Source organism: Sceloporus occidentalis, unplaced genomic scaffold (genome assembly GCF_023333645.1).
Source record: "Sceloporus occidentalis isolate IW3139 unplaced genomic scaffold, rSceOcc1.0.p SCAF_2, whole genome shotgun sequence".
NCBI classification, from domain to species: Eukaryota; Metazoa; Chordata; class Lepidosauria; order Squamata; family Phrynosomatidae; genus Sceloporus; species Sceloporus occidentalis.
The window spans coordinates 126,456,625-126,483,983 of NW_028316982.1; the positions used below are offsets into that span (position 1 = coordinate 126,456,625).

The following is a 27,359-nucleotide window of genomic DNA, read 5'->3' on the forward strand; positions in this document are numbered from 1 at the left end:
CACGAGATGTAATAGTAAGAGTAACGAATTACAACAAAAAGGAAGGATTAATGAATATGATGAGGAAGAATCCAGAAAAATTAAAATTTGATGATGCCAAAGTAGAAATATATAATGACTACGGCTTGCAAACAAAAATGTGGAGGATGTTAATTAAACCATGTACTATTGCGTTGATGAGATTGGGAATTTATTATACATGGGGACATCCTGTACTTCTGAAATTTCAGAAAGCAGGGAAATGATATAGCATTGAATCAGTGGAACAAGGACTACAATTGTTGAAAGATCTAGGGATATATAAAGAAGAAGAAAGAACAACCGAAGAGTCTAAAAAATCTGAAGGAAATGGAGAAGTAGTTCAGGTTGGAAAGCTCAGAGGAGAAGCATGTGGAGGAAGCAGATTTCCATAGAGGAAAGGAGAATTTACTGCAATCAAGTTTAAAGTCAAGTTTTTTGTTTTTATTAGCACTTGGAGGTTGGCAGTTTCTTTGGGCCTTGGGATGTCTTCGTCACCCCTCTCCACAGGGTTAGCTTCAGCAACTGGGGCTAGAGCAATGTGCTCTAGCAAGAAGAAGTGGAGAGGTAAATGGGACAGGGGGAGGGAGGGGAGGAGGGAAGGGATATGGGTTGCACAAATTGGAGCCATTGGATAAAGAAATAAACAGCACTATGTTAGATAAACTGAAAATTTCAGCTTTAAACACCAAAGGTCTTGGTTTAGTGATTAAACAAAGAAGGACTGAAGCTTTATTACGAAAGGCCGCAGCAGATGTTATCTTTATTCAAGACATACCAACGACAAGAGGGGGAAAATGAACTGAAATTGAACTGGGCAAAGAATTTTGAGAAAGCATCTGGAAGTTCTAAATCAAAGGGGGTAGCAATAATAATTGCAAAAAAATGTAATTTTGTAATAAATAAGGTAAGATATATGAATGAATAAATGAAGGAAGATATATAATAATACAGGAAGAACTAGGTGAGGATAATTATGTATTTGTGAATGTATATGCACCAAATAAAAAACAAGAAGAGTTTTATGAGAGAGTGTTAAAGAAAGTGGGAAAAATACAAAAATAATATGTGATCACAGCAGGAGACTTTAACATGCAAATGGATAAGATTAAAGACAAATGTAACCCCTCAGTAAAGGATAAACATAGAAATATAACAAACTTAAATAAAATAATGAAAAAAGGGAATTTAAAGATGTCTGGAGATTAGTAAAATGGAATGAAAAGAAATATACATATTATTATGCTGTACATAAAAATATACTAGAATAGATTATATTTTTGTTTCAAAAATATGATAAAGTTTTAGATACCAAAATATCAAGTATAAAAATAAGTGACTATGCTTTGGTGAGTGCATAAATTATTATTAAGAAAGTTTATGAACAAATAAAGAGATGGAGGTTAAATACCAAGATATTGAATTATAAAGATATTGTTGATAAAATAGGAAAGGAATGGCAAAAAACATGGGATATAAATAATAAAGATGTGACAAAAGGTTTGTTATGGGATATGATGAAGGCAGTAACAAGAGGAATGTGTATAAAAGAATCACATAACCTTCAAAAAAGAGAAGAAGAAAGAAAAAAGAAATTAGAAACAGATATAGAACAATTAGAGAATAAATATATAGTTAATAGAAATAAGCAGATTTATGTGGAATTAAGGGCAAAAAGGAAGGAATTGCAAAAGATAGAAGTAGATTAAGTACAAGAAAATTTGATTTATTTAAGAAGGGAATATTTCGAATATAGTAATAAAAACTCAAAAATGATGGCCAGGTCCACACAGAAAAAGAAAATGGAAAGTATGATAAATATAGTGAAGGATAAAGCTGGGAATATGTGTAGATTGATGAAAGAAAAAATAAAAAATTTTGAAGAATTTTATAAAGATTTATATCAAGCAGGAAAAAACCCATTAGATAAAATAAAAAAATATATGTAGAAGAAAATTGGGGACAAATATTAAAGGAAGAAGATAAGGAATTATTGGGAAAACCCATTGAAAAGGTAGAGATAATAGAAGTAATTAAGAAATTAAAAAATGGGAAAACTCCAGGATTGGACGGTTTAGGACCTGAATATTATAAGGTGTTTCAAAAATATTAGTTCCAAAACTGTTAGAGTTATATAATGAAATAATAAATGGAGAAAAAATCCCGGCATCATGGCAGCAATCATTGGTAATATTAATAACAAAAATAGATAAAGATTTAACAGACCCAGGGTCATATAGACCTATATCATTAATAAATCAGGATGCAAAGATAATAACAGCAATAATAGCAAATAGAATGAATAAACATATGTATAAATATATAGAGAAAGATCAATGTGGATTTGTGAAACACATGTCTAATTTAGTAGGTAGAGTTTTGAGTAAAATACATGTGATGGGGATAACAAAATCAAAAGCAGGGATCTTGGCATTAGATATATTTAAAACATTTGACTGTGTGGAATGGCCAACATTAAAAATTAAACAAATTGAAAACCCATTTATGAAAAATATATTAGAAATATGGAATAAATATAAAAAAGGATTAATGAATGAAAACTCAATGATAACACCAATAATAATGGAAAAATCTTTCCCCCAAAATTTAAAAGATTAGATAAAGATTTAAAGGAAAGGAAAATAGATAAAATAGAAAATTGGATGGAATTAAAAATAGGCAAAAAAAATATTTTATGCAAATAGAACAATGGTTTAAAAAATGAAATAAAAAATATAGAAAAAGGAAAATATAAACAATTTGAACAAATAATCCAGAAAGGAAAAGAAATGGAGGAAAATGAAAATATGAAAGGTACAACTAGTAAAATTTATAAAATATTAATGAAAAATAAGAGGAAAATATTAAATCAAATTATTTTAAAAGAAATATGGGAAGATGAATTAGGATGTAAAATTTGTGATAATGAATGGAATAAGATTTGGGAACAAAGACATTTGAAATATTTATCAGTGTGAATTAAGGAAAATTATTATAAATTGATTTGGAAATGGTGTTTGACACATGTGAGACTATATAATATAAACAAAGATAATTCAAAATATTGTTGGAGAGGCTGTCAGGAAGTAGGATCATATATACATATGTGGTGGCAATGTAAATATGTACAAAAATTTGGGAAATGGTAATAGTAGAGATAGAAAATATTATGAATATAAAGATAGATAGAAAACCAAACATAGTATTATTATCAATATATAATGAAGTAGAATGGAAAGAAGAAAAAAACCTTGTAACAAATTTGTTTACTGCTGTCAGATTAATCATAGCAAGAAATTGGAAAACAAAAATAAATGTGAAATTGGAGGATTGGTATAAAGAAGTTTGGAAGTTAGCAATTAATGACAAATTAGCATGTAAATTGAAAGTAAAAAAGGATTATGGAAAAGAAATTATTTTGATGAAATATGGGGGAAAATTAATAAAAATATATTAAGAAAAGAAGATGGGAAATTACCTCCACAGGAGGAATTAAAATTTTGGATGGAGTATAAAGAAGAAGGCTCCGGGGGTGGGGGGCACTGAGGTGATATTTAGGATTTTTTGTTTAAAAAAATGAATAAGATGCAAAAGTATATGTATGTATGGAAAGAGTATAAAATCTGTTTTGTTTGGTAAAATTTCAAAAATACTAAATTTTAAAAAAAAGGAAGTCCAACTGTGCCAGAGATTTAAGGTTCAACAAATTGCTTAATTGCCTTACAGACAATTTCATTATCCAGATTATAGAAGAGCCAACAAGGGGATCAGCTATTTTCGATCTGATCCTAAACAACAGTGATGACCTGGTTAATGGGGTCAACGTGGCAGGATTCTTAGGAGTGATCACACTCTCCTGGAATTTACAGCAGAAATGGTTAGCCAGGTATAGACAGACACAAGTTCTAGATTTTAAGAAAATTGATTTGAGTAAACTTTGGGAAATACTGGTAATGATCCCATGGTCAAAAATTCTAATAAAGAAGGGGGGGGGGGGTCATGGTTGATGGGAATTTCTTTAAACTGAAATATTAAAAGCACAATTTCTTTCTTTTTTTAATAAATTTTTATTGAGAATTCACATAGTAAAACACAACAACACAACACAAAACAACAAAAAATAAAAAATATAATATTAGTAATAAACTTAAATTTATCTTATAAATAACAAACCAATCACCTATCTTTGTCAGGTTTTAGAATAAGTGAGATGCTTGCTTCTTTCCAAGTTTTTGGGAGATTATCTATATTAATTTCATTCAACATTTTTTGTAATGGATCTATTAATTGTTCTTCTAATACTTTATAATATGTTGTAAAACCATCAGGACCTGGAGCTTTCCCCCTTTTTTTTCTTTTCTTTTTTCTTTTTTTTTTCTTTTTTTCCTTTTTTTTTTTTTTTTTTTTTTTTTTTTTTTTTTTTTGGTTCTTTTATGACTTGTCTGATTTCCTCTTTAGTTATTGGTATCTCCAAAGAGTTAATCTGATCCTCAACTATTTGTGGAAAATTAATTTTATCAATATAATTTTTCATTTGTCTTATCTCAATGTCTTGTTCATAATATAAAGTTTTAAAGTAATTGTAAAAAATTTCTTTTATTTTTTTCTTGATCCATTACTATTTCTTCTCCCAATTTAATTTGTGTTATTAAATTTTTCTCCCTTTCTTTTTTAGTTTTATATGATAACCACCTTCCAGATTTATTTGCATTTTCAAAGTAATATTGCTCTATAAATTTCATTCTCTTTTCTACCTCTTCTGTTAAACACATTGATTTTGTGTTTAACAAAAGCACAATTTCAAACAGTTCCAATGAAGAAGAAAAATGGGAGGTCTTTAAAGAAACCAGGATGTATGTCTAAAGAGCTAAGGTTTAAAAGGGACATCTACAAGAAATGAAAAATGGGGGAAATCACCAGAGAAGAATTCAAACAAATAGCCAGGTCATGTAAGGAGAAAGTCAGAAAAGCTAAAGGACAGAATGAGTTCAGAGTTGCTAGAGAGGTTAAAAACAATTAAAAGGGGTTGGGATTTTTGGTTTTTTTATTGTTTTTATGTTTGTAGAAAAAGTAAGAACAAGGGCCACTGCATGGAGAGGATGGCAAAAAGCTAATGGGACAGAGAAAAGACAGAATTAATCAACACCTTCTTTGCCTTGGTGTCTGAAAAGGAGAACGGTGCTCAAATTGGAACAGTGCTCAGCCTGGGGGAAATGGAGCAGATGATGCGCTATGGGAAATACAGCAGACAATAGGTAAAGCGGTAGTACAGGAATACCTGGCTACTCTAAATCAATTGAAGCCCCCAGGGCTAAATGAATTTCATCCAAGGGGTATTAAAAGAACTGGCAGAAGTAATCTCAGAATCACCAGCAATTATCTTTTAGAATTTCTGGCAATCAGAAGTCCCAAAAGACTGGAGGAAGGCAAGTGTTTTTCCCATCTTCAAAAATGGGAGGGGGAGGAGAGGATTCAAATAATTACTGCCCAATCAAGCAGACATCAATACTAAGATTCTAGAGCAGACCAGGAAACAGTCAGTAGAAAGAAAATGGCTTGATCATTAAAAGTCAACAAAGCTTTCTCAAAAATAAGTCACACCAGATTAATCTTTTCTCCCTTTTTTGATACTTTGAGAGAAGTAATAGTACTACACTATTCTGCTCTGATCCAGTTTTGAGGATGGCACTTCAAGAAGGATATTCACAAGCTGGAGTGTGTCGAGAGGAGAGTGATCATAATGGTGAAAGGTCTGGAAACCATGTCCTATAAAGAGTGGTTTAAGGAGCCGGCTATGTTTAGCCTGGAGAAGGGAAGAATGGATGGCTGATGTGATCTGTTCCAACTCTATGATTCAATGAGTTTTGCACCAATTTTGTTAAGAGAGAGATATTGTGGGGGGACGTCAGGATCCAAATCCAAAAGAGTTCCTTCCATAGTTTTGATGGTGTTGCCTGCCTACATTCCTGGTTTACAAGCAGATGGGTGGGGAGGAGAGATTTTAATGAGTTTCAATGTCACTCACATGTGCAATGGCTGGTACAGGGTTGGAAGGGAGCAACTCTGGGAAAGAGAGACTATGAGAGACTATGAGAGTGTTTACATCTGTGGATTAATCAGTGTAAGCCTATTCAAAGTTTGCATTTCTGTGTGCTTTAATTATACTGTGTAACCAACCATGTCTCAGTCCTGACAACATAGGGCTGCTGGGAACATCTCTGGTTTCTGAATAGAATCTTACAATCATAGGCCCATTACAGATGGGCGTGAAGTACATCCTGGGGACGTACTAGGGTTAGGGAAAGTGCATGCCTTACGCACACACTTAACCCTAGCACGTCCCCAGGACGTACAAAATCTGGAACTCTCTGGAACGGACTCCCGGAAGATATCCGCCTTAGCGGGTCATTGGAAGCCTTCAAAAAGGCATTAAAACATACCTCTTCCAACAAGCCTACCCTCTCGACTCTCTTTAGAGACTGTACTCCCCAACCTGACTATTACTGTAAATATTTTTGATTATTTAATTTTATCTAATTGTGCTATTTTTAGATAATTTTATTGAATTGTTAATACTGTACTGCAGTTGTAATAGTAATTGTATTTTTAACTGTTTTTATGCTGTATTATGACCTCGGTCATAGTTTTAAGTGATGTAAACCGCTTTGATCTCCAGGAAAAGCGGTATATAAATAAATTGTTTATTATTATTATTTTATTAAAATGGCGGTGCCATATACACATAGGTGTCACATTACGACGTCACAAACGCTCCACCTCCAAATGGAGCGCCCTTTCCGCGGTGCTAGAAGGAGCTCCGAAATGGAGCTCCTTCCGCGATTTGTGTCACTGGCGCAGCCTTTAGATGGCTGCACCAGTGACACAAGTGGCCCCTTTCTCCTCCTCCCCACCACCGTCGGGTGTCCTTGGGGCATGAAGCCCCAAGGACACCCCTTTCCAGGCCGCGGGGAAGCATCCTTTTGCCGCTTCCCCGCGGCCTGGAAAGCAGCAGATCGGGGCCTCGGAGACTGCCGCTCTGGCAGCTGAGGCCCTGATCCGGAAGGGAAAGGAGTGCCTACAAGCCGCCCCAAAGGGGTGGTCTGTAACGTGCCATAGAATCATAAAGTTGGAATAGACAACTGTCAGGAAGTATCTAATTAGGGGAATTTCTGAATTTAGCTCAAATTGCTGAGAGGGAGGGTCCTAACAACACCCTTGTGAGACCGTGTCCCGTGATGTATATGAGAGGTCCAAAAGAATCCCTTGAGAGACGATGCTGAGACAGACTGCTTCAATTAAGTCCAAATATTTATTAAAAGGGGAAAACAAACGCACAGCAAAAGGCATACACATACATGTGTACACGCAATTCTCAATGAAAGTAAAAGAGGGAAATTTGGGAGAGAGTTGAGAGAGGCAAATCTACGGGAGAACTTACTTCCGAAGGCTTCTCCAGGGACCAGATGTGGATATAGATGATGAGAGGACACGGCCACCGAAACATGGGGGAAAATGGCCGAGGGAGCTAAAATCAGAGTTTGGTCTGACGGGAAGCCAGGCTGTATTCTGAATGTAGCACATAGGTGTGTGCTTAGACTGAGGCTTATATAGACAATTTCTAGACTCTGGCTATGAACGTAATGGCTTAACTGCAGCCAAGACAAAGGGTGTAAAGACTAGTCTTTTGTTAAACCAAGGTGAAGAATAGTCTTGGCCAATGCACTTGGATCTGAACACAATCATGGAAGGCAAACAGATGAATTTACTTAATCACTGGGCCATCAGGTGTGAGGCTGAAAACAAACAGCAGGTATTGTACTGTTTTTTGGAGGAGAAGGTTTTCCTTGTCTAGCAACTCCCAAACTTCCTGTGGGGAATTTCCAGTCTTTTCTCTATGGCTCCTATCCCCTCCTTTGCAAGCTGCCTACATGACATCTCTGCTTTGGAGAAATGGCAGTGTCCCTAGGAGGTCAGCTTGGGGGGGTCAAAGTGAATTTCACACACACTCCAAAATTTAATATAAATCGATATGCTCTAACACCACAAGGGCCATAGAATCATAGAATTGGAAGGACCACAAGGGAATAAATTTGTTCTTTTCATTACTGAAGCTTGGGTTTCTGAACTGAAGTAATCCTGTCTGTGACAGATGCTTTTTAAAGAAGAATTTGATTTTATAAATCCCATCTACATTTAACATATTTCCTCAGTAATTAGTCCCATTCTTTGTAAGACTGAAGAATCAGTCCAAAACACTTAGGTTTATCCCTCCTGTCAACCTTAGAATCGTAGAATTGGAAGAGGTCACAATTCTATGGCCATCCAGTCCAAACACCTGCCATGCAAGAACTCTCAATCAAAGCGTCCCTGACAGATGTCCATCCAGCCTCTGTTTAAATACCTCCAAAGAAGCAGATTCCACCACACTACGAGGAAGCGTACTCCACTGTCGAACAGCTCTTACTGTCAGGAAGTTCCTCCTAATTTTTAGGTAGAATCTCTTTTGCTGTAGCTTGCATCCATTGTTATGGATCTTATTCCCTGGGGCAGCAGAAAACAAGCTTACTAGATCCTCAACAGGGCTATCATATCACCCCTTAACCACCTCTTCTCCAGGCTAAACATACAGGCTAAACATATGCAGCTCCCTATGTCATTCCGCATAGGGCATGGCTTCCAGACCCTTCACCATTTTAGTCACCACCATTGACATGCTCCAGTTTGTCAACATCCTTTTTGAAATGTGGTGCTCAGAACTGGAAACAGTATTCAAGCTGTGGCCTGACCAAAGCAGAATAGAGAAGCACTGTTACTTCCCTTGATCTAGACAGTATACTTCTATTGAGTTTTGCACCCATGCTTAACTTGTGGTCTACTAGGACTCCTAGATCCTTTTCACACATAGTCTTGTTAAACTAGGTGTCCCCCATCCTATATCTATGCATTTCATTTTCCCACCCTAAGTGCCATACTTTACATTTCTCCATATTGAAATTTATCTTGTTACCTTTGGCCCTGTTCAGGTCATTTCGAATTTCAATCCTCTCCTCTGGGGTATTAGCTACTCCTCCTAATTTGGTGTCATCTGCATATTTGATAAGCATGCCCTCTATTCTTTCATCCAAGTTGTTGATATAGATGTTAGATAGCACTGGGCCCAGGACAGAACCCTGTGGCACTGGTCACTAGTCAGTTCTTTCCAGGATGAAAAGGAGCCATTGCCAAGCACGATTTAGGTCTCCTGCCTTGCCAACCTGTAAGGCATTAAGCCTTCTCTCCACTCAGTTAACTAGAAAATAACCTAGTTATGCATGGATGGCATCAGAAATAATCCTTAAGAAAATGGAAACAACAGGCAATGGAGGACAGAGCTGTTAGTTGGCTCTTAGCAGAGAAATGCACGTGTCAGACTAAAGGAAGTTTGGTAAATTTGTCAAACCCGAAAGCTGCAAGTAAGCTGTTTGGGAAGGGTCAGGCTGTATTAAATATTAAAAATATTGACCAGAAAGCAATTGAGCAACAAGTTTCCGAAACAGGATTGGAGTTGCTTTTAAAAACACTTTACTGTCATCTGGTGAGACCGAGACGAAACAGTGGTCTCTGCAGCAGCGAGTAATCCCAGCAAAAGTGAATGAATCATAGCAATGGAACATGGATCTCCACAGTAGCAAGTAATCCCAGTAAAAGTGAATGATTCAGAGCCATTAGCACCAGTGTCCACAGCTGTGGATAATCCTGGTGAAACTGAACAAATCAGAGCCCAAACAAGATGGTGAATCTGTTAGTATTGGTACAAAAGGTGTAGGTAGTAAAAACACAGAAAATGTTTCTGGTCCCCATTTTGAAACAGGAAACAATGGGGCTATACAGACCGGCACTTTGTACTGGCCTGTGGACAGGGTGACAGCTGAATGTCCACGCGCTCCAATCCCTAACCACGCCACCTGGGCACCATTTTTGTGTGAGCCCATTTTGATGGCACGCACCATGATGATGCACCTCTGGCGCAGCATCCAAATGGTGCAATGCCAAAAGGGCATCAGAAGGGTGCACCATGGCGCCTATGATTCCCCTTCTTGGGCGCAAAAAGAAGCTGCTAATGGTAGCTTCTATTTGTGTCTTCTGGAGACTGGATTGTTCAAATGCTGAAAGTTGTTGGTCAAGGTTTTCAGAGCCAGTGACAGATACTGTTTTGTAATCTAGGAGGTTATCAATTTAATTCATTTATGAAAGCACTTAAGAGGTGTTTGGATGATGGTATGAGCCGAGAACTAGACACAGTATTCCAGGTGAGGCCTGACTAAAACAGATTAAAGTGGTACTATTACTTCTCTCAGTCTAGACACTATATTCTTATTGATATAGCCTAGAATTGCATTAGCTTACTTAGCTGCTGTATCACATTGCTGACTCATCTTCATCCTGTGGTCAGCTAAAATCCCCAGACACTTATTGCATCAACTTTTAGTGACCAAGCATTCCTTTCTAAATGCTTATACACTGCCTATTTAATTATTTAATTAATCGATTATTTAAATGGTTGGGCTTTCTTCTGCGGTATCATGTACAGGATCGTGTGGGTAGCACCTGGGTAGCACCTGAACATTTTCAGGGGGGAGCTTAGTGAGTGAGCACTGACTGCTAGCCCATTTCTGTACAGCTGTTTGGTGGCTGCAGGAACAAGGCGTGTGAGAAGGAGCTCCATTTCGGAGCTCCTTCTCACACCACAGTTAGGCCGTCATAAGTGGCCTAGGGTGGTGCGAACACGTCACACCCACACCGTGCCGTTTGGACACAGCGTGGCCATGGCATCATAATGGAGGCACCCGTGTAAACAGGACGCTGCCATTATGCTGCCGCCGGCACTTACTAAGGTTAGGGAGTGTGTACGTGGTGCGCATTCCCTAACCCTAATACCGGCTCTGGTACACTGCCTTTTGTCGGTTTGTACTGCGCCTAAGACTCTTAATAACCAATTGTCTATTGTGGGTAAATCATTTAATTTCCAGTTTTGTGCTATTAGTATTCTAGCAGTGGTAATCATATACAACAACAACAAAAGTTTATTGAATAGCCCAAGGGTGTTTCAAAATACTCAAAACATAGTAATATAAGCAATGCCACACACATATATGTAAAATGTTAATATAGTGCACTAAGTGCAATAAACCACAATATAATATATATACTATATATGCATAGAAGTGATATCATTTTTTATCTTTTCCAAATAGTGGAATATTATTATTATTATTTTGTGAGTAGAGTTTAATCCTTTAATGTTCCAGGAACAAGTTTTAATTGTCATTTTTTTTTAGTTTGTATTTTATATTTCTTTTTCATTTTCTAAGTCTTTTTCTGCATCGTCTGATGCTGCTGTTTCTTCTTCTTCTTCTTCTTCTTCTTCTTCTTCTTCTTCTTCTTCTTCTTCTTCTTCTTCTTCTTCTTCTTCTTCTTCTTCTCTTACCTGTTTTCCATCTGATCCATTTTCCTCTTCAATTTCTTCCATGCTGATAATTTTTTCTTCCAGTTGTCTGGTTGTCTATCTGATGTTAATGTATTCATTTTTTTCTCTTTGATTTCTGTTTTACTTTGGGGAAGTCTTTTTCTGGTTTGTTCTTTGTCTTCCTACTTTGTGGTTCTTTGTCTGGTTTTTATTTTGTCATTTCTTTATTTATCTGTTTTTTAAATTCCTCCATCCTTTCTTTAGACTTAATTTTGTATCGCCTTTGTTTGTAGAAGATAGCACCATCCAATCTGTCCCATGAATAATTTATTTTGTATCTAGTTAGAGTTAGAGTTAATGTTTTGTAGTCTTGCCTTTTTTAAGAATTTCTATGGCCTGTTACAGACAGCCAAAATAAAGCTGCTTCGAGTCACAGTGGAGGTATGGTGTTTCAATGATGCATACATCCTAAGAGTCCAGAAGTCGCACCAAAGCCCCGCTGCAGCCCTAAGGACTGGAGTGTGGCTTTGGTGCGGCTTCTGGACTCTTAGGACGCATGCATCATTGAAACACCATACCTCCACTGTGACTCGAAGCAGCTTTATTTTGGCTGTCTGTAACAGGCCTATCAGTCTATCTTTAAAAATCCTGATGTTATCTCCCTCAGTTTGACACTTATCAATTTTACCTTTTTGAAGAATTAAATCTCTGATCCTAGATCTCGTTAGACAGATCATTATATCTCTAGGTAATTTCTTTTCCTAGCTGTCACAAGTTGACTCTAAATATAAAATCTGTCTCTATATCCAGTTCCGTGTCTCAGATACCAATAAATTCAGCTAAATGTGGTATTACTCGAGCATATAGATTTTCATTTTGTCTCTCAGTAAGTCATCTGAGTTTTAAGCATTTCCCTCTATATCTTAGTTCTTGATTCAAAATAGAAGGGTTTTTTTCCCTTTGATCTTCTGATTGGGTATTTTTTTTCTAGATCTTGAGTTTTGGGTTTTAGAGATTCTATTTCTCCTCTCATGCTTGTTACTTCTTTTGTGACTTCTTTGATTTTCTTTTCCAGTTTCTCAAGCCCTTTATTTATATTAATTAATTCATTCATTCATTTCTTTCCTGTTGTCTTTCAGGTCTTCCCTAATTTCTTGTTTGAAGGTTCACATCTCATTAATTATTAATTGAGTTGGATCTGTTTGTTTTGCTGGAGCTTCAACAGAACCTCTTCTGCTTGTAGTGTACATTTCAGCTCTGGCAGTTTGCAGCCTTGTTGCTGCTGCCATTTCCTTGTGTGGATTCCCCCTCTTTTTTTATCCTTGTGATCCTCTGGATTGTTTTTCTAGATTAAATCACAACTTTTCCTTCTTGTCTTCATTTATTTGTTTTTATTTCAGGCAGCTGTAATAATTTACTGCAATATTTTGATTCTATTTAGCTCTTAGTGTACGATATTAGCGATTTTGTTCTTTATTTTGTTATAGTTCCCAGAGAATGGTCTAGTTCCTTATTAAGTCAAATGGTGAATAGCGAGATGTCTGTTGCTTGTCTCAGTATATATTTCTCTGGGCTTAGTTGATGATTCATCAAAATAGTAACAGGAAAGAGGAAATATAAAAATTTCCTGGGGCATTATTAGATAATTCAGTTGCAGTCAGTTCACTTAACCACAGATTGATGTTGAGTAAGTTAAGAAAAGAGACAAAGAGCAATCAGTTCAATTAATCAAACAAAAAATTAATTGATAAATTAATTAATTATTCAGTCCATTGGTCAGCTAATTAGCTAATCAGATCAACAATCAGTTATCAATCAGTTGGGTAATCCAAAAAGGAAGAAAATATTTAGGTTACTCAGGAAAGCAGTCAATTCAGTTAGTTAGACAAGGCATCAATTGTTGGTTCAGTTAATTATACAGTTCATTGTTCAGTTCCTTGTTCAAATAAGCAGACCAACAATCAGTTGTCAATACCTTAAGCTATTTGGAGAGGAAAGAAATGCAGATTAATCAACTAAGTAGTCTATTCTGTTAAACATATAGTCAATCAATTGTCAGATAATTTGTTGTGCAGTTCATTAATTATTTGGGTGAACAAATAGTCAATTGTCCATAAATTGATCAATCAGAGAAGGAAGGAAATTCAGATTGGCCAAGCCAGCATACAATGCAGTTAATCAAGCATGCAATTAATTAAATTAAGCTATCAGATAAGAGAAGAGAAATCGGCTGCTTATTTTCCTATTAATTTCTTAGTAATCTTTGCTAATTTACTTGAGTATCAAGTATGAAGGAAAAAAGAATATATAAATATAAAAGATTACTTAGCACTTAACTAAATTCTATTAGCAGGGGTTTGCTTGAAGATTAAGGGTTGAGGATTAAAGAGACAGAGTTATGTCTACTCCACTTTCTGTTAGTGTATTTAATGTTTATATATTCTAGAATGCAATTTAAAATTAAAGAACAAAGTTCATTCAATTATTCATTTAGTTCCTTGGGTTCAAATTAGTTAGCTGGAGCCAAGGTCTATTCAAATGAAATCAGAGTTTTCTCTCTTTGCTTCCGTAGCTTCCCTCCATCTGACACTATTTCCACTAACTGCTCCTGATTTTTTAAAAAACTTTTTTCTTCCCCTCTCCACTGTCTGCCTTCTTTTAGGTCTTTCTGGCCACCATTTCTTACTTTACTTTATCTTTTGCCTTTGAGTTACTTTTTAACTTTTGGGGGTTTCTTTGCTTGGCTTTTCTTTGTCTTCATTCATTTCTGCTTTCCTCTCCCGACCTCTTTTTCACTCCACTGTTGATTTTTACCACTGTCTCCTAGTTCTTGTTTGTGTCCGTGTCGGGCGTCGTCTATCTCCTTCAATAATCCAGGATAAACGTTATATATTTTTCAGGAGTCTAATCTTATTAGCTTTCTTGCCATTTGATTTTCTTAGATGTGGCACTGTTTGATGTCTTCGTAGGCTTTTAAATTTGTGGAGTGCCTCTTGAGTTTGCCTTGAAGTAGTGAGGGCGTCTCCTCGGTCTATTTGTTATTGCGGTTGTAGTTGTAGTGTTGTGGTGTTATTCTTTCTCCATCTCCTGAATCAATTCCTGAGAGATTATATTATTGTTAGAATAAGGAAAATGTTCTTGTTCGTTCGAACAAACTGAAGCCTCAGGTTAGGATAAAAACTGCTTCACAAGCCAAATAGGCTCCAGTTAGTTGTTCCAGTGTCTTTGGTTGGCTACAAAGTCACAGTGAGGTTAGCCTTGATCACTCAGGGTGTTCTAAAGAAAAGGCAGTTGTCTGCTTTCCGGCTTTCTGGCTGTGGGATGTCTTCTCCAAATATATTTATATTTGGGTTATTTTGTTCTTCAGTCCTTTTGGTCACTCTCACTTCCTTCTCCTCCTTCCAGTCCCAAGCATCAAATTATCCCTTCCCAAGGTTTGATTTGGAGGGGGGGAGTTTCACCTCTTATTCTGCCTTTTTGGAAGACGGGATCTGAGAGCTTCCCCAACACACGTCCAAACTCCTCAGCCCCATGACCGGAAGTCCCATGGCTTTTAATTTTATTCATAGATAATTATATTCTAACTTCTGTGTGAAGTCATACGCGGGTGGGCTTTACGTGGCATTCAGCATACACTGAAACCATGCAGGGAGGAAGGGACAGCGCGTCCCATAGGGAGTAATGGGGCGCATGCCCATGGTGCGCACACTGCCATGCCACCGCATTCACGAGCCCCATTCATTTAAATGGGGCTTGAGCATGCACGGAATTTGCTTTACGTAGGGGAGTCAGAATGTATCCCCCACATAAAGCAAGGGCGCACTGTACTTTCAGCTATATTCATTTTAACTCTTCTTGGCATCCTTCAGTCCTAGCTAATTGTAAGCTTTTTGATCCTGTGTAGCTAACAAGCACCAACAAAATAAAGTGCCAGAAGCTTGTCACTACTATAGAAAGCTTTAGCCTTAAGGCACAGTGAAAAACAGCTTTCTCACAGATTTAATTTTTGTTGTGTTGGAATAGAAGCCCATTGTTAGTCATTTAATTTATTACAGTATTATTGCCATTGTGTTTGGAGGGAGATACAGCAGTATTTATAGATTTTTTGCCAGAGATGCCAAAATTAACTTGGAAGAGTTTTTGGCTGGGGCAGGTTTGGGGAGAAATTGATGCTGTGCCTCAGGCAACTTTCTTTGTTTCTTACACTGGTCTATGTGACTGTGAAAAAGCAGCATGTGTCCCTTAGGAAGAATGATATGTACATGTGGCAAAACATGTCTGAAAGTATTATGTAGAATGCAATACAGAAAATGTCTAGCTTATATTGTACAGTGGGCCCTTGGCATCCCCTTGGGTTTGGTTCCAGTCCCCCCCCCCAACATGGCTGCCAAAATCCATGGATGTGCAAGTCCCATTATACACAATGCTGTCGTAAAATGGTGTTCCTTATATAAAATGATCAAAGTTTGCTTTGGGGGATTTAAAAAATATATTTTCAAGATGTGGATGGTTGAATCTGTGGATAAAGAATCCATGGATAAGGAAAGATGTCTATATTATGTTTGATAATTATGTGCTGTTATGAGCATATTTATAGAAGTCCCTTCATCTCATTCTTTTCCTTCACCTTCATCTCATGTCTCATGTCCCTTCAACTCATGCATGAGAGCTCTCATGCTTTTCCTTTCCCTTTTTGGGAAACAAGGAAAATACAGGTAGGTCTTGATTGGTTCTTTAACACATTATTTTGACTTTCAGGAAGAAATATTGACCTGCACAAGTTTAATGCATGTGTGTTTTAATAAAGGTTCAACATCAAAGCTGCAGTAGACCTCACTGGAACTCATTCATCAGGCTGCTTTTCATTCATCTAATCGCAATTGTATTCTTTGCACTGAGAATGGCTAAAGGAGCAAAAGGCCCCAAACCAAAAAAGGTCACTTTGAAAGTTGCTAAGACTTGCATCAAGATAACATTTGATGGGAAGTATCGCCTTGACCTGAGTAAGATGGGCATCACAACTTTCCCCAGATGCATCCTTAAACTGGCTGATGTGGATGAATTAGACCTCAGCAGAAACATGATCAAGAAGATCCCAGACTCAATTGAGAAATTTCAGAATCTACGTTGGCTAGATTTGCATAGCAACCAGATTGACAAATTGCCAGAAACAATAGGGAATCTACAAAACCTTGTTTTTCTGAACCTCAGCAACAATAAGCTCACAGCTCGGAGCTTGCCAGTGGAGCTAAACCAGCTCAAGAACCTGCGTAACCTCAACCTTGGCCTAAACCATATTGACAATCTCCCAACTACTCTGGGGGCTTTAAAAGAACTTCAAGAAGTTGGGGTATTTGACAATTTGCTGACTACCATCCCTAACAGTATTGCAAAGCTCCCCAAACTCAAGAAGTTAAATACCAAGAGAAACCCTTTCCCTGGCCCTACGGAAGAAGAACTCTTTATTGATAATATCAAGCGCCTTGAGACACTTTACTTGGTGGAAGAGAAAGATCTTTGCTTCCCATGCTTGAGAAAATGTCAGGAGGAGAGGGACAAGTTAAACAAACTAAAGAATACAGTGTCTACTCCACTCAGAAAGCCAAACTTTTCAAACCTCATGACACCCAATTCCCTGGCAAAAGAGAATCAAGCAGAATGGAGGTAAACTGGGCCACAGCTGTCATCCATAGATGCATGGCCATTCATGAGGTAGGGCCATAGCATGGCATCCTTGCATCCAACCCTTGTAATTGCTTCCAAGCAATAAAACTGCTCTTGATCACATAATTCTGTCTACTAAAATGGATTTTCTTCTAGTAGGCATGTATCAATCTTATTCGTATTCGTATTAATCCCACTGTTTCTCCAGTATTGGGACTCAAAGTGGCTCACAATTTAAAAGAACAAAACAATTAAAAACATACAAAAAGAAAGCATTAAAATAGAAGTAAACTATTTGCAGTATTAAAACAAGTCAACTTCACTAAAAGAAGAAAATGCAATTTAAATGATAAAAACTTCAGGAAAACAGTTCAGTTAAAACAAGACATCACCCCTAGCCCATTCTTTTAAAACTTTCTGTTTTGAACATTTGTCAGAATGAAAAAGTTCCAGCCTACCACCAGAAAGACAAGGGCAGAGATCAGCTAACAGGCAAGCTCAACATGGATGTTTGATGTGAGTAGAAGAGAAAGCATAAAGTGAGCTTGGGACAGTTGGATTAAATTTCCCAGCCCCAAAGAGTCTTTTGGGAGAGATTGTTGGGTCAAGGGTGAGGGTCTGTTGGAGTAAGGCTGTTTGGGTTTGTTTGAGCTTAGTGGAGGCCTGTTTGTATGTGCATTAGTGTCTATTGTAATTTGATGACCTTGTGTCTGTCAGGGTGAAGAGTTTTTGTGAGCTTAGTAGAAGTATGATTTTATGCTTATTAGTAGTCTGTTCTACTGTCCCCTTCCAAAGCACACGGTCTCAGGAAGGTAGGACTTTTGCTCAGAGGAAGTGAGTCAGAGATTTGGTGAAGGAAGGAGCTAGCAGCCTCTTGTTCTCTATGTAGCTGCAGCCCCAGACTCTGGAACTCATTGAACAGATCTTGGCTGACAGACAAGACCAACAAAGGTGTTTTACATGGGTGTTTAGTGGGGGAATTTGCCGGAGGAGGCCCTGAGTTCTGTTTCAGTACCTACTTATGGCTACAGCATATGGACAGTGATGGGGCTGCTGCAGTCACATGCAACAGTGTTGGTATGTTTGTGTTCTTGTCAAAGGATGTAACTTCACCTGCACCAAGTGAAAGTTGTTTCCCTAGTTGGAAGAGAAGGTCCAGGAACCTGAAGCCCACTTTTCCACTATGCAGAATTTTAGCGAGCATAACGATCTCTTGGACAGAGAGGAGCAGACTATCCTGATTGAGAAACATACAGGAGATGTTTCTGTGGAGGAAGTCAGTACCCAAACAGAGGAGATAGACAAGTTGAGGCATGTGACATATAGCTGTAGAAGGACCAGGGATCATTCTGTGAGTTTGAACCTCTCTCCCTTTCAGTTAGGTTAAAATAATTTTTATTCACTGTTCAAAAATAACAAAAACACAGTGATACACAATACACAAAACAGATAAACACACACACAAAACAAATTGTAATAACTCCCCTTATCCCTATCTATTCTTCTCCTTTAAAGATAAAAAGTCTTCCCATTTCTTTCTGATTGTAACTACCTATTATTCTGTTTCCTCTTGTCTTCTTATCATCCTTAATACAACATAGCTATTTTCATTATCAAAAGTCTGTGTTTCAGTCCTAAAAAGAACTACTCAAATCCTATCATGCTAGTATCCCCTCTGTATTGATAATTCAAATATTCAATAATATTTAAAACTGTTTTAATATTGTCCTTTACTTGCCTTTTGTTAAGAAATATTTTTGTCATTATTTATATAGTCTTATAAAAATGTTTTCAATGGATTTGCCAAAATTACAGCAAAAATCCTGTAGTTTTCATTTAATAATGATTTAGGCCTATAGTTTTCATAATAATTTTCCTTGGGTAGTGCCACAATATTTGCTCAAAGTATCCAGGATTTGTATTTTTAAAGAACATCATTCATTCTTAATTAAAGGGGTTTCACTATTGTCATAAAATGTGTTATAATATTCTGGTGATAGGCATCTGGGCCTGGCAATACCCCCCCCCCTTCTCCCCTAATAATAGCTAATTACTTTCAATGAAATTTCTTTATTCAATTTTTCTAGTTGGAACTGTTAATTTTGATGCTATACTTTCTTGAATATACTTATTCATCTGATCTAATCACATACTTTGTTATTTATATAACATTCCAAAGTAATGACAAAAGAATTTGTGAAGTTCATTCTCATTTTTAATAACTCTGTCTCCTACTTTCAATTTCACTGTCATCCTCTTAAATCTCTCTTTCCTTATTCTATAAGCCAGGGGTAGGCAACCTTTTTGAGCCGGGGGCCGGGTTGCTGTCCCTCAGACAACTGGGGGGCCGAAGCCAAAAAATAAATAATTAAATAATTTTTTTTAAAAAAATTAAATATATAAATAAACCAGGACAAAGGTAGGACAAAATTTTCAAATGGAAGACACTTTTTTAAAAAAAATGGAGGACACACGAAAAAATTTGCTGATTTTTTAAAAAATGTTAATATAAATGCATGTTTCTGAGGCTTCTATAGACAATTGCTCCCCAAAGGCCCCGGTGGCAATCGGCGGCAGGACCAGGCTGGGGCCAGTCCCAAGGCCTTGCTGGGCCGCATCCGGCCCGCGGGCCGCAGGTTGCCTACCCCTGCTATAAGCTGACCACCTACCCAGTTTATTAGCAAATTTAAAATTTCTTCGTTACATATGGTCAAATTTCCTTTTCATTTCATCCATCATTATAATTGAAAATTGGTTTTGTAATAATTTTATCTGGTTTTTGGCTTTTTTATTCATTGGCGACATCATTAAATCTTGTTCTTTTGATTTAATTTCTTCCAGTATTTTATTCATTTTCTCTTGCCTGTCTTTTTCCATATCATATTTATTTGTATAAATATTTCCCTAATAACAGCTTTGCTAGTGTCCAATATGACTGTGTTTTCTATCCCTTTACCCATATTAAATATAAAATATTCCTTACGCTTTGTCCTCCATTCTTTCACCACCTCATCATTGTGTAATAATAAATTATCCAATCTTCAATTAAAGAAGTAGGCTTTCTTCTTCAATGTCATCATAACCTGGTTATGGTCGGATAAGGGTTTTGCCAAAACTTAAACTTTGCCTATTCCATTTACTAAATTATTAGCGATCCAAATCATCAATTCTAGAGAACAATTTGTGGAAGTCAGAATAATAAGTAAATTCTTTATTTTTATTTTCTTTAAATCTCCAGGTTGTATTTGTATTTCTTAAATAATATTGAAGAATTCTTTGCCATTTTCCTTTGATTTTTCTTTTAAAATTTTCCTGACTTATCTAATTGTGGTTCTACCACTCCATTGAAATCTGGTAATAAAAACCAATTTTCATACTCCAGTTGCATTAGCTTGCTCTTTAACTGTTTATAAAAATATATATTTCTCATCAACTAGGGCATATATGACAATCATTAGAATTTTGGCATATTTATACCAATTTCTACCATCATATGCCTACCATTGTTATCTGATAATATTAACTTTGGGGCTCAACAGACAGCCCAAAAGGAGGAGTGTCCTGCCGCCACTCTCAGCACCAGATTGGAGCCACTGCAACTGCATGCTGCAGGCCCAATCTGGTGTTTTGCCACTCTAAAAAGAAACAGTAAAGTGCCGCTCCTTTTTAAAGTGGCAAAAAGCCACCTTTGCTATGGTAGTGACAGCAGCAGCTTTTCCATATTTCTTTGGCACAGCACATCTAAATGCTGCCTAAGGAATGGCATGTTGCCACCCACCATGTGGTCAGGTGGGCGGTATGACACCGGCATCAGAGCAGAGTCAGGGCATGCCGTGTGGGGGCACCATGCCCCCACTCCACCCCAATGCTGGCATTTGATACCGGTCTGCAGAGGCTCTTAGGCATCAAATTGTGTATAAGTCGAGAAATTTAGGTCAAATAAGTGACCCCAAAAAACTTGGGTCAACTTATACAGGGATCAATATGGTATGACCCAAGTCTTTCCCCAGCCAGGCTGCCTCCGCAAGGGACAGCCCAGCTGGGAGGACACTAGGAAGGGCGATGGATCCCCTGTAACCTCTACCCAGGTGCAAAGAGGATGGGAAGGGCAAACAATCACCCGGCAGCCTCTCCCCAACTGGGCTCCCTCCCCTGGGAAAGCACATGATTGCCACACAGCCTCTCACCAGGCGAGCTCCCTCCTTAAATCTGACCCTTGACTTATTCACAGTTCATATAAAAATCCTAAATTTTGGCCCCAAAAGTTGACCTTGACCTTATACACACAGGGTTGACTTCACATCAAGTATATACATACAACACCAACCTATTTTTCTTATTCTGTCCCACTGATGTAAATTCATCACCTAACTTTAGGTGTTTTGATTGGATAGTTTTAAATTCTTTGATGTTTAATCTCTTTTTATGAGCTGATCACTGTTTTTATTATTGGGGGGAGGGTTGGGGTCTTGGGGTTTTTAAAATGTAATTTTTAATTGTTTGATGTTTTATTTATACTGTTGGAATCCACTTTGATTCCTTTGGGAAAAATTGGAATACAAATAAATATTATTATTATTATTATTATTATTATTATTATTATTATTATAAACCTTGCCCCCTTGGACCATGTGATCAGAAAGAGCACAATCCCTCCCAAAAAAAACCTCACACACAAGCCTTAAAAAAGTCAAATAATCAAGGATGACTCCTCCAACACACCTCACCTTCTGCTCTCTCCTCAGAAACTGAGCTGGAAAGATTGGGACAGCAGTTATATAGCTGGCTGCTAGCTCTGCCCCCCAAGCAAGTTAGTGATTTAGCAGAAGCCCTGGCCATGTAATCAGGAAGAACACACAGCCGCAACTAACAACATCTCACACATAAGCTTTTAAAAAACAATCAAAAGTCAATGATGACCATCCAACACAGTTCACCTTCTGCTCTCTCCTTATCCACCCTTTCATTGTACACAAGAGAACTTCAAAGTCAGAAATATGTCCACCAACCAGGGAAATGGCTATCTATGAAACTTAGAAAAGAAGACGAGAGACGTACAACAAACAGGATCAGAGAGGAAGGAGTAACTCATACACAACAAGAAAAAATAAAAGAATGTTTTCAGAATTTCTATACAAATGTGTATAAAGAACAGGAAATTGATACAGACAAAATTGAAAGATATATAGAGGATCTCCAAGAAGTAAAATTAAATGAAGATAGGGATGCCATATTCCGGCTGCGCCCGTGATTGTAACGGTTTTGGGGGTACTGGCCCGGTCCCAGTCCGGTTCACTCTAAATCCCGGGTTTGGGCCCGGGCCGGCAGCCATTGCCGCGGCCGCTAATGCCCACGACCGGCCGCACCGCCCATCTCCTCCTCCTCCTCCCCCTCCTCCGCTGCCTCCTGGGCATGGCCATGCCACCCTCCACCTCCTCCTCTGTCTCCTCCGCATTACCATGCCACTCACCTCCTCCTCCGACGCCTGCTCTGCGCTGTGCGCTGCCCACAGCAGTTGCCGGGGCCAGGGCCAGCGGCAGTGCCTGTTTGTGCATGCGCACGCACTTAAAGGGAATACTTGTCCCCTTGAGGCTGGCTGGCCAATGGAGAGCAGCTGGGGCGGGGCTGTTTCCAGCCCCACTCTGCCACTGGCCAGCCTCAAGGAGGAGGTGGAGCCTTGGAGGAGGAGGAGGAGGAGGAGGAGGAGTGAAACTCTGGGCCAGCCAGGGGGAGGGAAAAGCACCCTTTCTTGGTGCATGATGAGAAGGAGGAGGAGGAGGAAGAGGGTGCCCATTTTCCAAAGGTTTTTTTCCCCCAAAGTGCGCTTTCTGTGTCTTTTGGGTGCTTTTAATGCTAACAGGTTTCCCTTCTTTTAACAAGGGGAGAGAGTGTGAATTTCAAACATCTGAAATATGCAAGAAGTGATGTTAAATGAAGCCATATTCTATGCCCAAATGTGCTGTTGTGTGTGTTTTGAAATGGAGGGGGGTGGTTTGGCCAGAAAGGGAAGTACATTTCTGCCATCTGTCTAAGAATAATGCCAAAATGTCCTCCATTTTGATCATGCCTAAGAAACATGCATTTATATTAACATTTTTTAAAAATCATCAAATTTTTTTGCATGTCCTCCATTTTTAAAAAATGTGTCCTACATTTGAAAATGTTGTCCTACATTTGTCCCGGTTTGGAGGTCCTGACGTATGGCAACCCTAAATGAAGAGCAGTTTGCAAATTTGAACAATATGATTACAAAAACAGAAATATTAAATGCAATTCAGAGTGCAACAGTAGGTAAATCTCCAGGCCCAGACAGATTTACAGCTTTACAGTATTTTATAAAACATTTCAAGAAGAATTGATCATACCACTACAGAAAACAATGAATGATATATTGAAAAATGGAATACCGGAATCATGGAAAGATGTGAACATAGTAGTTATCCCCAAAAGTGGCAAAGATAGGGAAGATCCAGCAAATTTCAGACCTATCTCCCTCCTAAATCAAGATTATAAAATATTCAGAACAATTTTGGCGAATAGAATAAAAAATCATTTGAAAGACTGCATTGGAGAAGATCAAAGAGGTTTCATTCCCAAAAGGCAAATGAAGGACAACGTTCAGTATATATTGAATATATTAGAATATTATGAAAATCATATTAATGACAAACTTGGATTGGCATTCATTGATTTTGAAAAAGCTTTTGATTTGGTTAATTGGCAATTTTTGTATAAAATTTTAGACAAATTGAATTTAGGGACGAATTATACCAATTGGATAAAACAAATTTACAAGGAGCAAACAGCCAGAGTCATCATAAATGGAGATAAAACACAAAGATTCCAAATTAAAAGAGGTACGAGGCAAGGATGCCCCCTCTATCCATTGTTGTTTGTTCTGGTCATGGAAAGATTATTAGTCAAGATAAGATAAAATCAAATCAAAAAAGAAATGGATTAAAAAAGAAAAATCACTCCTACAATACATTAGCCTTTGCGGATGATCTAGTAGTTGTAATGAATGATCCGAAAGAAAGTGCATTGGAAGTCATGAAAATTATTGATCAATTTGGTGCAGTTATGAGCTGCAAAATTAACAGAGCTAAATCTGCAATTTTGACAAAAAACATAACAAATTTGGAAGATCAGGAGTTGAGCCATATGATTGGTATCAAAATTCAAAAAACTGTAAAATATTTAGGAATTCGTATCTCAAAGAACACTGTAGAATTATTTAACAAAAATTACAACAAAATTTGGAAGGAGATAAAAAGGATTTAATAAATTGGAGCAAACTAAAGTTTTCTTTATTAGGGAAAATATCAATAATTAAATTGTCTATCTTACCTAAATTTATGTTTTTATTTCAAATGTTACCAATAATCTTAAATGATAAACCCTTTCAAATATGGAATAAGGAAATAACGAAATTTATCTGGGATGGGAAAAACCCAAGGGTTAAAATGAAAATTCTACAAGATTTCAAAGAAAAAGGGTGATTTGTGATGCCAAATTTAAAATTATATTATGAGGCTTGTGCTTTAACATAGATAAAAGAGTGGATCAATTTGGAAAATAAAAAATTATTAGAATTAAAGGGAGACGATCTGAAATTTGGGTGGTATGCCTACCTACAATATGGGAAAGTTGAGGCAGACAGAAAATTTAACAATCATTGCATAAGAAAGTCATTATTAAAAACTTGGCAAAAATACAAATTCAAATTATATAGGAAAATTCCCAAATGGATCTCACCCCGGGAAGCATTTTATAGAAGAGAGATGATGGAAGGAGAGAAATTGATAACATATAAAACGTTAATTAAAAAGGAAGGAAGATGTAGGAACATGAAAACATTGGAAGAGCTTCGAGAGGAGGGTCTGGAGATCAACTGGTTTAATTACCAACAAATCAAAGAGCAATTTAAAATAGATAGTGCAGAACAAGGGTTTGAGGAAGAGAAAAATGAGTTAGATAAAATAATAACTGGGGATAAACCTAAACTGATTAGTAACATTTATAAACTCATTCTTAACTTGGAACAGGAACCAGAAACTATCAAAATGTAATGATTCAGTGGGCACAAAATGTAGGGCATCCAATAGAACTTAAAAAGTGGGGAAATATTTGGAACAAAATAGGGAAATATACAAAATCACAAAATTTGAGGGATAATTTGTACAAAATGTATCTAAATTGGTATATTACCCCAGAAAAATTGGCCAAAATGTATAAAAACAACTCAAATTTATGTTGGAAATGTAACAAAGAGCCAGGGACAGTCTACCATTGCTGGTGACATGCAGCAAAGCAAAACAATATTGGAAGAATATAAATATTTGATGAAAAGCAAACAAAAAAAATTTGTTGTTTTATAAGTATTTTGTTAAAATAGAAATGCATGAGAAATATATAAAACCCTCCATGATTAAATGGGCCCAAGGCATAAAGGAAAACTTGTCCTTAGAACAATGGGAAAAAACGGGGATTACAAGATTAAATTACACAGTAGGTGTTGAAACAAGAGAGAATTATTATAAAATGCAAAACTGGTGGTACCTCACACCAACAAAACTGGCAAATAATAATAATAATAATAAAAACATTGTGTTGGAAATGTGAAAAAGTACCAGGATCTTTTATACACATGTGGTGGTACTGTGTTTGTGTAAAAAAATATTGGACCCAAATTCATGGTAAAATACAAAGTATACTAGGATGTCGAATTAAACTAGAACAGGGGTAGACAATCTTTTTGAGCCGGGGGCCATGTTGCTGTCCCTCAGACAACTGAGGGGCTGAAGCCAAAAAATAAATAATTAAATAAAAAAATAAAAAAAACAAGCAAAAATAAAAATTAATGAAATAAAATAAAAAACAAGCAATAATAAAAATTAATGAAATGAAATGAAATGAAAAACATGCAATAATAAAAATTAATGAAATAAAATAAAAAACAAGAAATAATAAAAATTAACGAAATAAAATAAAAAACAAGCAATAATAAAAATTAACGAAATAAAATAAAAAACAAGCAATAATAAAAATTAACAAAATAAAATAAAAACAAGCAATAATAAAAATTAATGAAATAAAATAAAAAACAAGCAATAATAAAAATTAATGAAATAAAAAAACAAAAAATAAGTATTTTATATTTTTAAAAATTAAAAAAAAACCCAAGGCAGACCTGAAATGGCCACTGACTCACCTTTCCACCTCCTCTTCCTCCTCGGTGCAAAGGCTCCTTGGGAAGCCCCACACGCAGGCGCGCAAGTGGGGCATGCTCGCGTGCTGCCGCTGGCCCATGATGCAGCCCGGGCGGCACGCGCAAAGAAAGAGGAGCCCATCCCCTTTGGCCAGCTGGCCAATGGCCGGCTGGCCAAAGGGGACAAGCTCCTCCGTCCTAGCCCCGCGCATGGGCGGGAAAGCCCCGCCACAGGCGGCACAGTGGCGGCAGCGCAGGCAAGGAGGAGGAAGGCGGCACTGTCCAGGAGGAGGAAGGCGGCGCTGCCCAGGAGGAGGAGGGCGGCACTGCCCAGGAAGAGGAGGAGGAGGTGGGTTGGCGGCCAGCCGCATTAGCGGCCACAGCAATGGCCGCACGAGTGGGCCTGGCCCGGAGGCCGGAACAAAGGCCAGGATTGGCGGGAACCGGGGCGGGGTGGGCAGGCGGCAATCGGTGGCAGGACCGGGCTGGGGCTGGTCCCAAGGCCTCACCGGGCCGAATCCGGCCCACGGGCCATAGATTGCCGACCCCTGAACTAAAACCAAAATGTTTTTTATTAAACATGATAACTGACACTAATATTGAAAATAAATTTGATGTACTTGCGGTTTTATACAATTTCAGCAGCTCGGATAATATGGGCATCCCATTGGAAAGGGAAAAAATACCCTACATGGGAAGATTGGCTATTGAAATTACTGAAGTTTATGGAATTGGATAAACTTACCTACCTGATCAGAGGAAGAAACTGGAACAATAGAAAGAAATGTTGGGAACCATTAATAAACTATATTAAGGTGGAAAAAATTACACCTAACTTTATTTGGTAAATTTATGAATTTACTTTTGTAAGATAAGCATATATAGAAAATATATCAGAGTATTATTTGTGTGAAATAACAGAAAGATGAGAAGGATAGAGAACATAAAACAGAAAGTAGAGAATAAAACAAAAAGATATATGTATTAATGTAGAGATCATCCATATATCACAAGCTATGGGAC

At 37.4% G+C, this 27,359-nt stretch overlaps 1 protein-coding gene across 4 annotated transcripts in view; it reads left to right on the forward strand.

The window, feature by feature from the left end:
- LRRC18 (leucine rich repeat containing 18) overlaps positions 1-27,359 on the forward strand; it is a 52,234-nt gene extending 24,875 nt beyond the window's left edge. Inside the window, exons 1-3 of one of the 4 annotated variants that reach the window (XM_089510904.1) lie at positions 2,803-3,904; positions 16,272-17,128; positions 26,979-27,359. In XM_089510904.1, the coding sequence (XP_089367030.1) occupies positions 3,893-3,904; positions 16,272-17,128; positions 26,979-27,075 (966 nt within the window). In that variant the 5' untranslated portion in view covers positions 2,803-3,892 and the 3' untranslated portion in view covers positions 27,076-27,359. Of the gene's footprint in view, positions 1-2,802; positions 3,905-16,220; positions 17,177-21,873; positions 22,686-26,978 lie in introns of those variants that run through there. The other 3 variants (XM_089510907.1, XM_089510903.1, XM_089510906.1) reach the window with 3 other exon arrangements.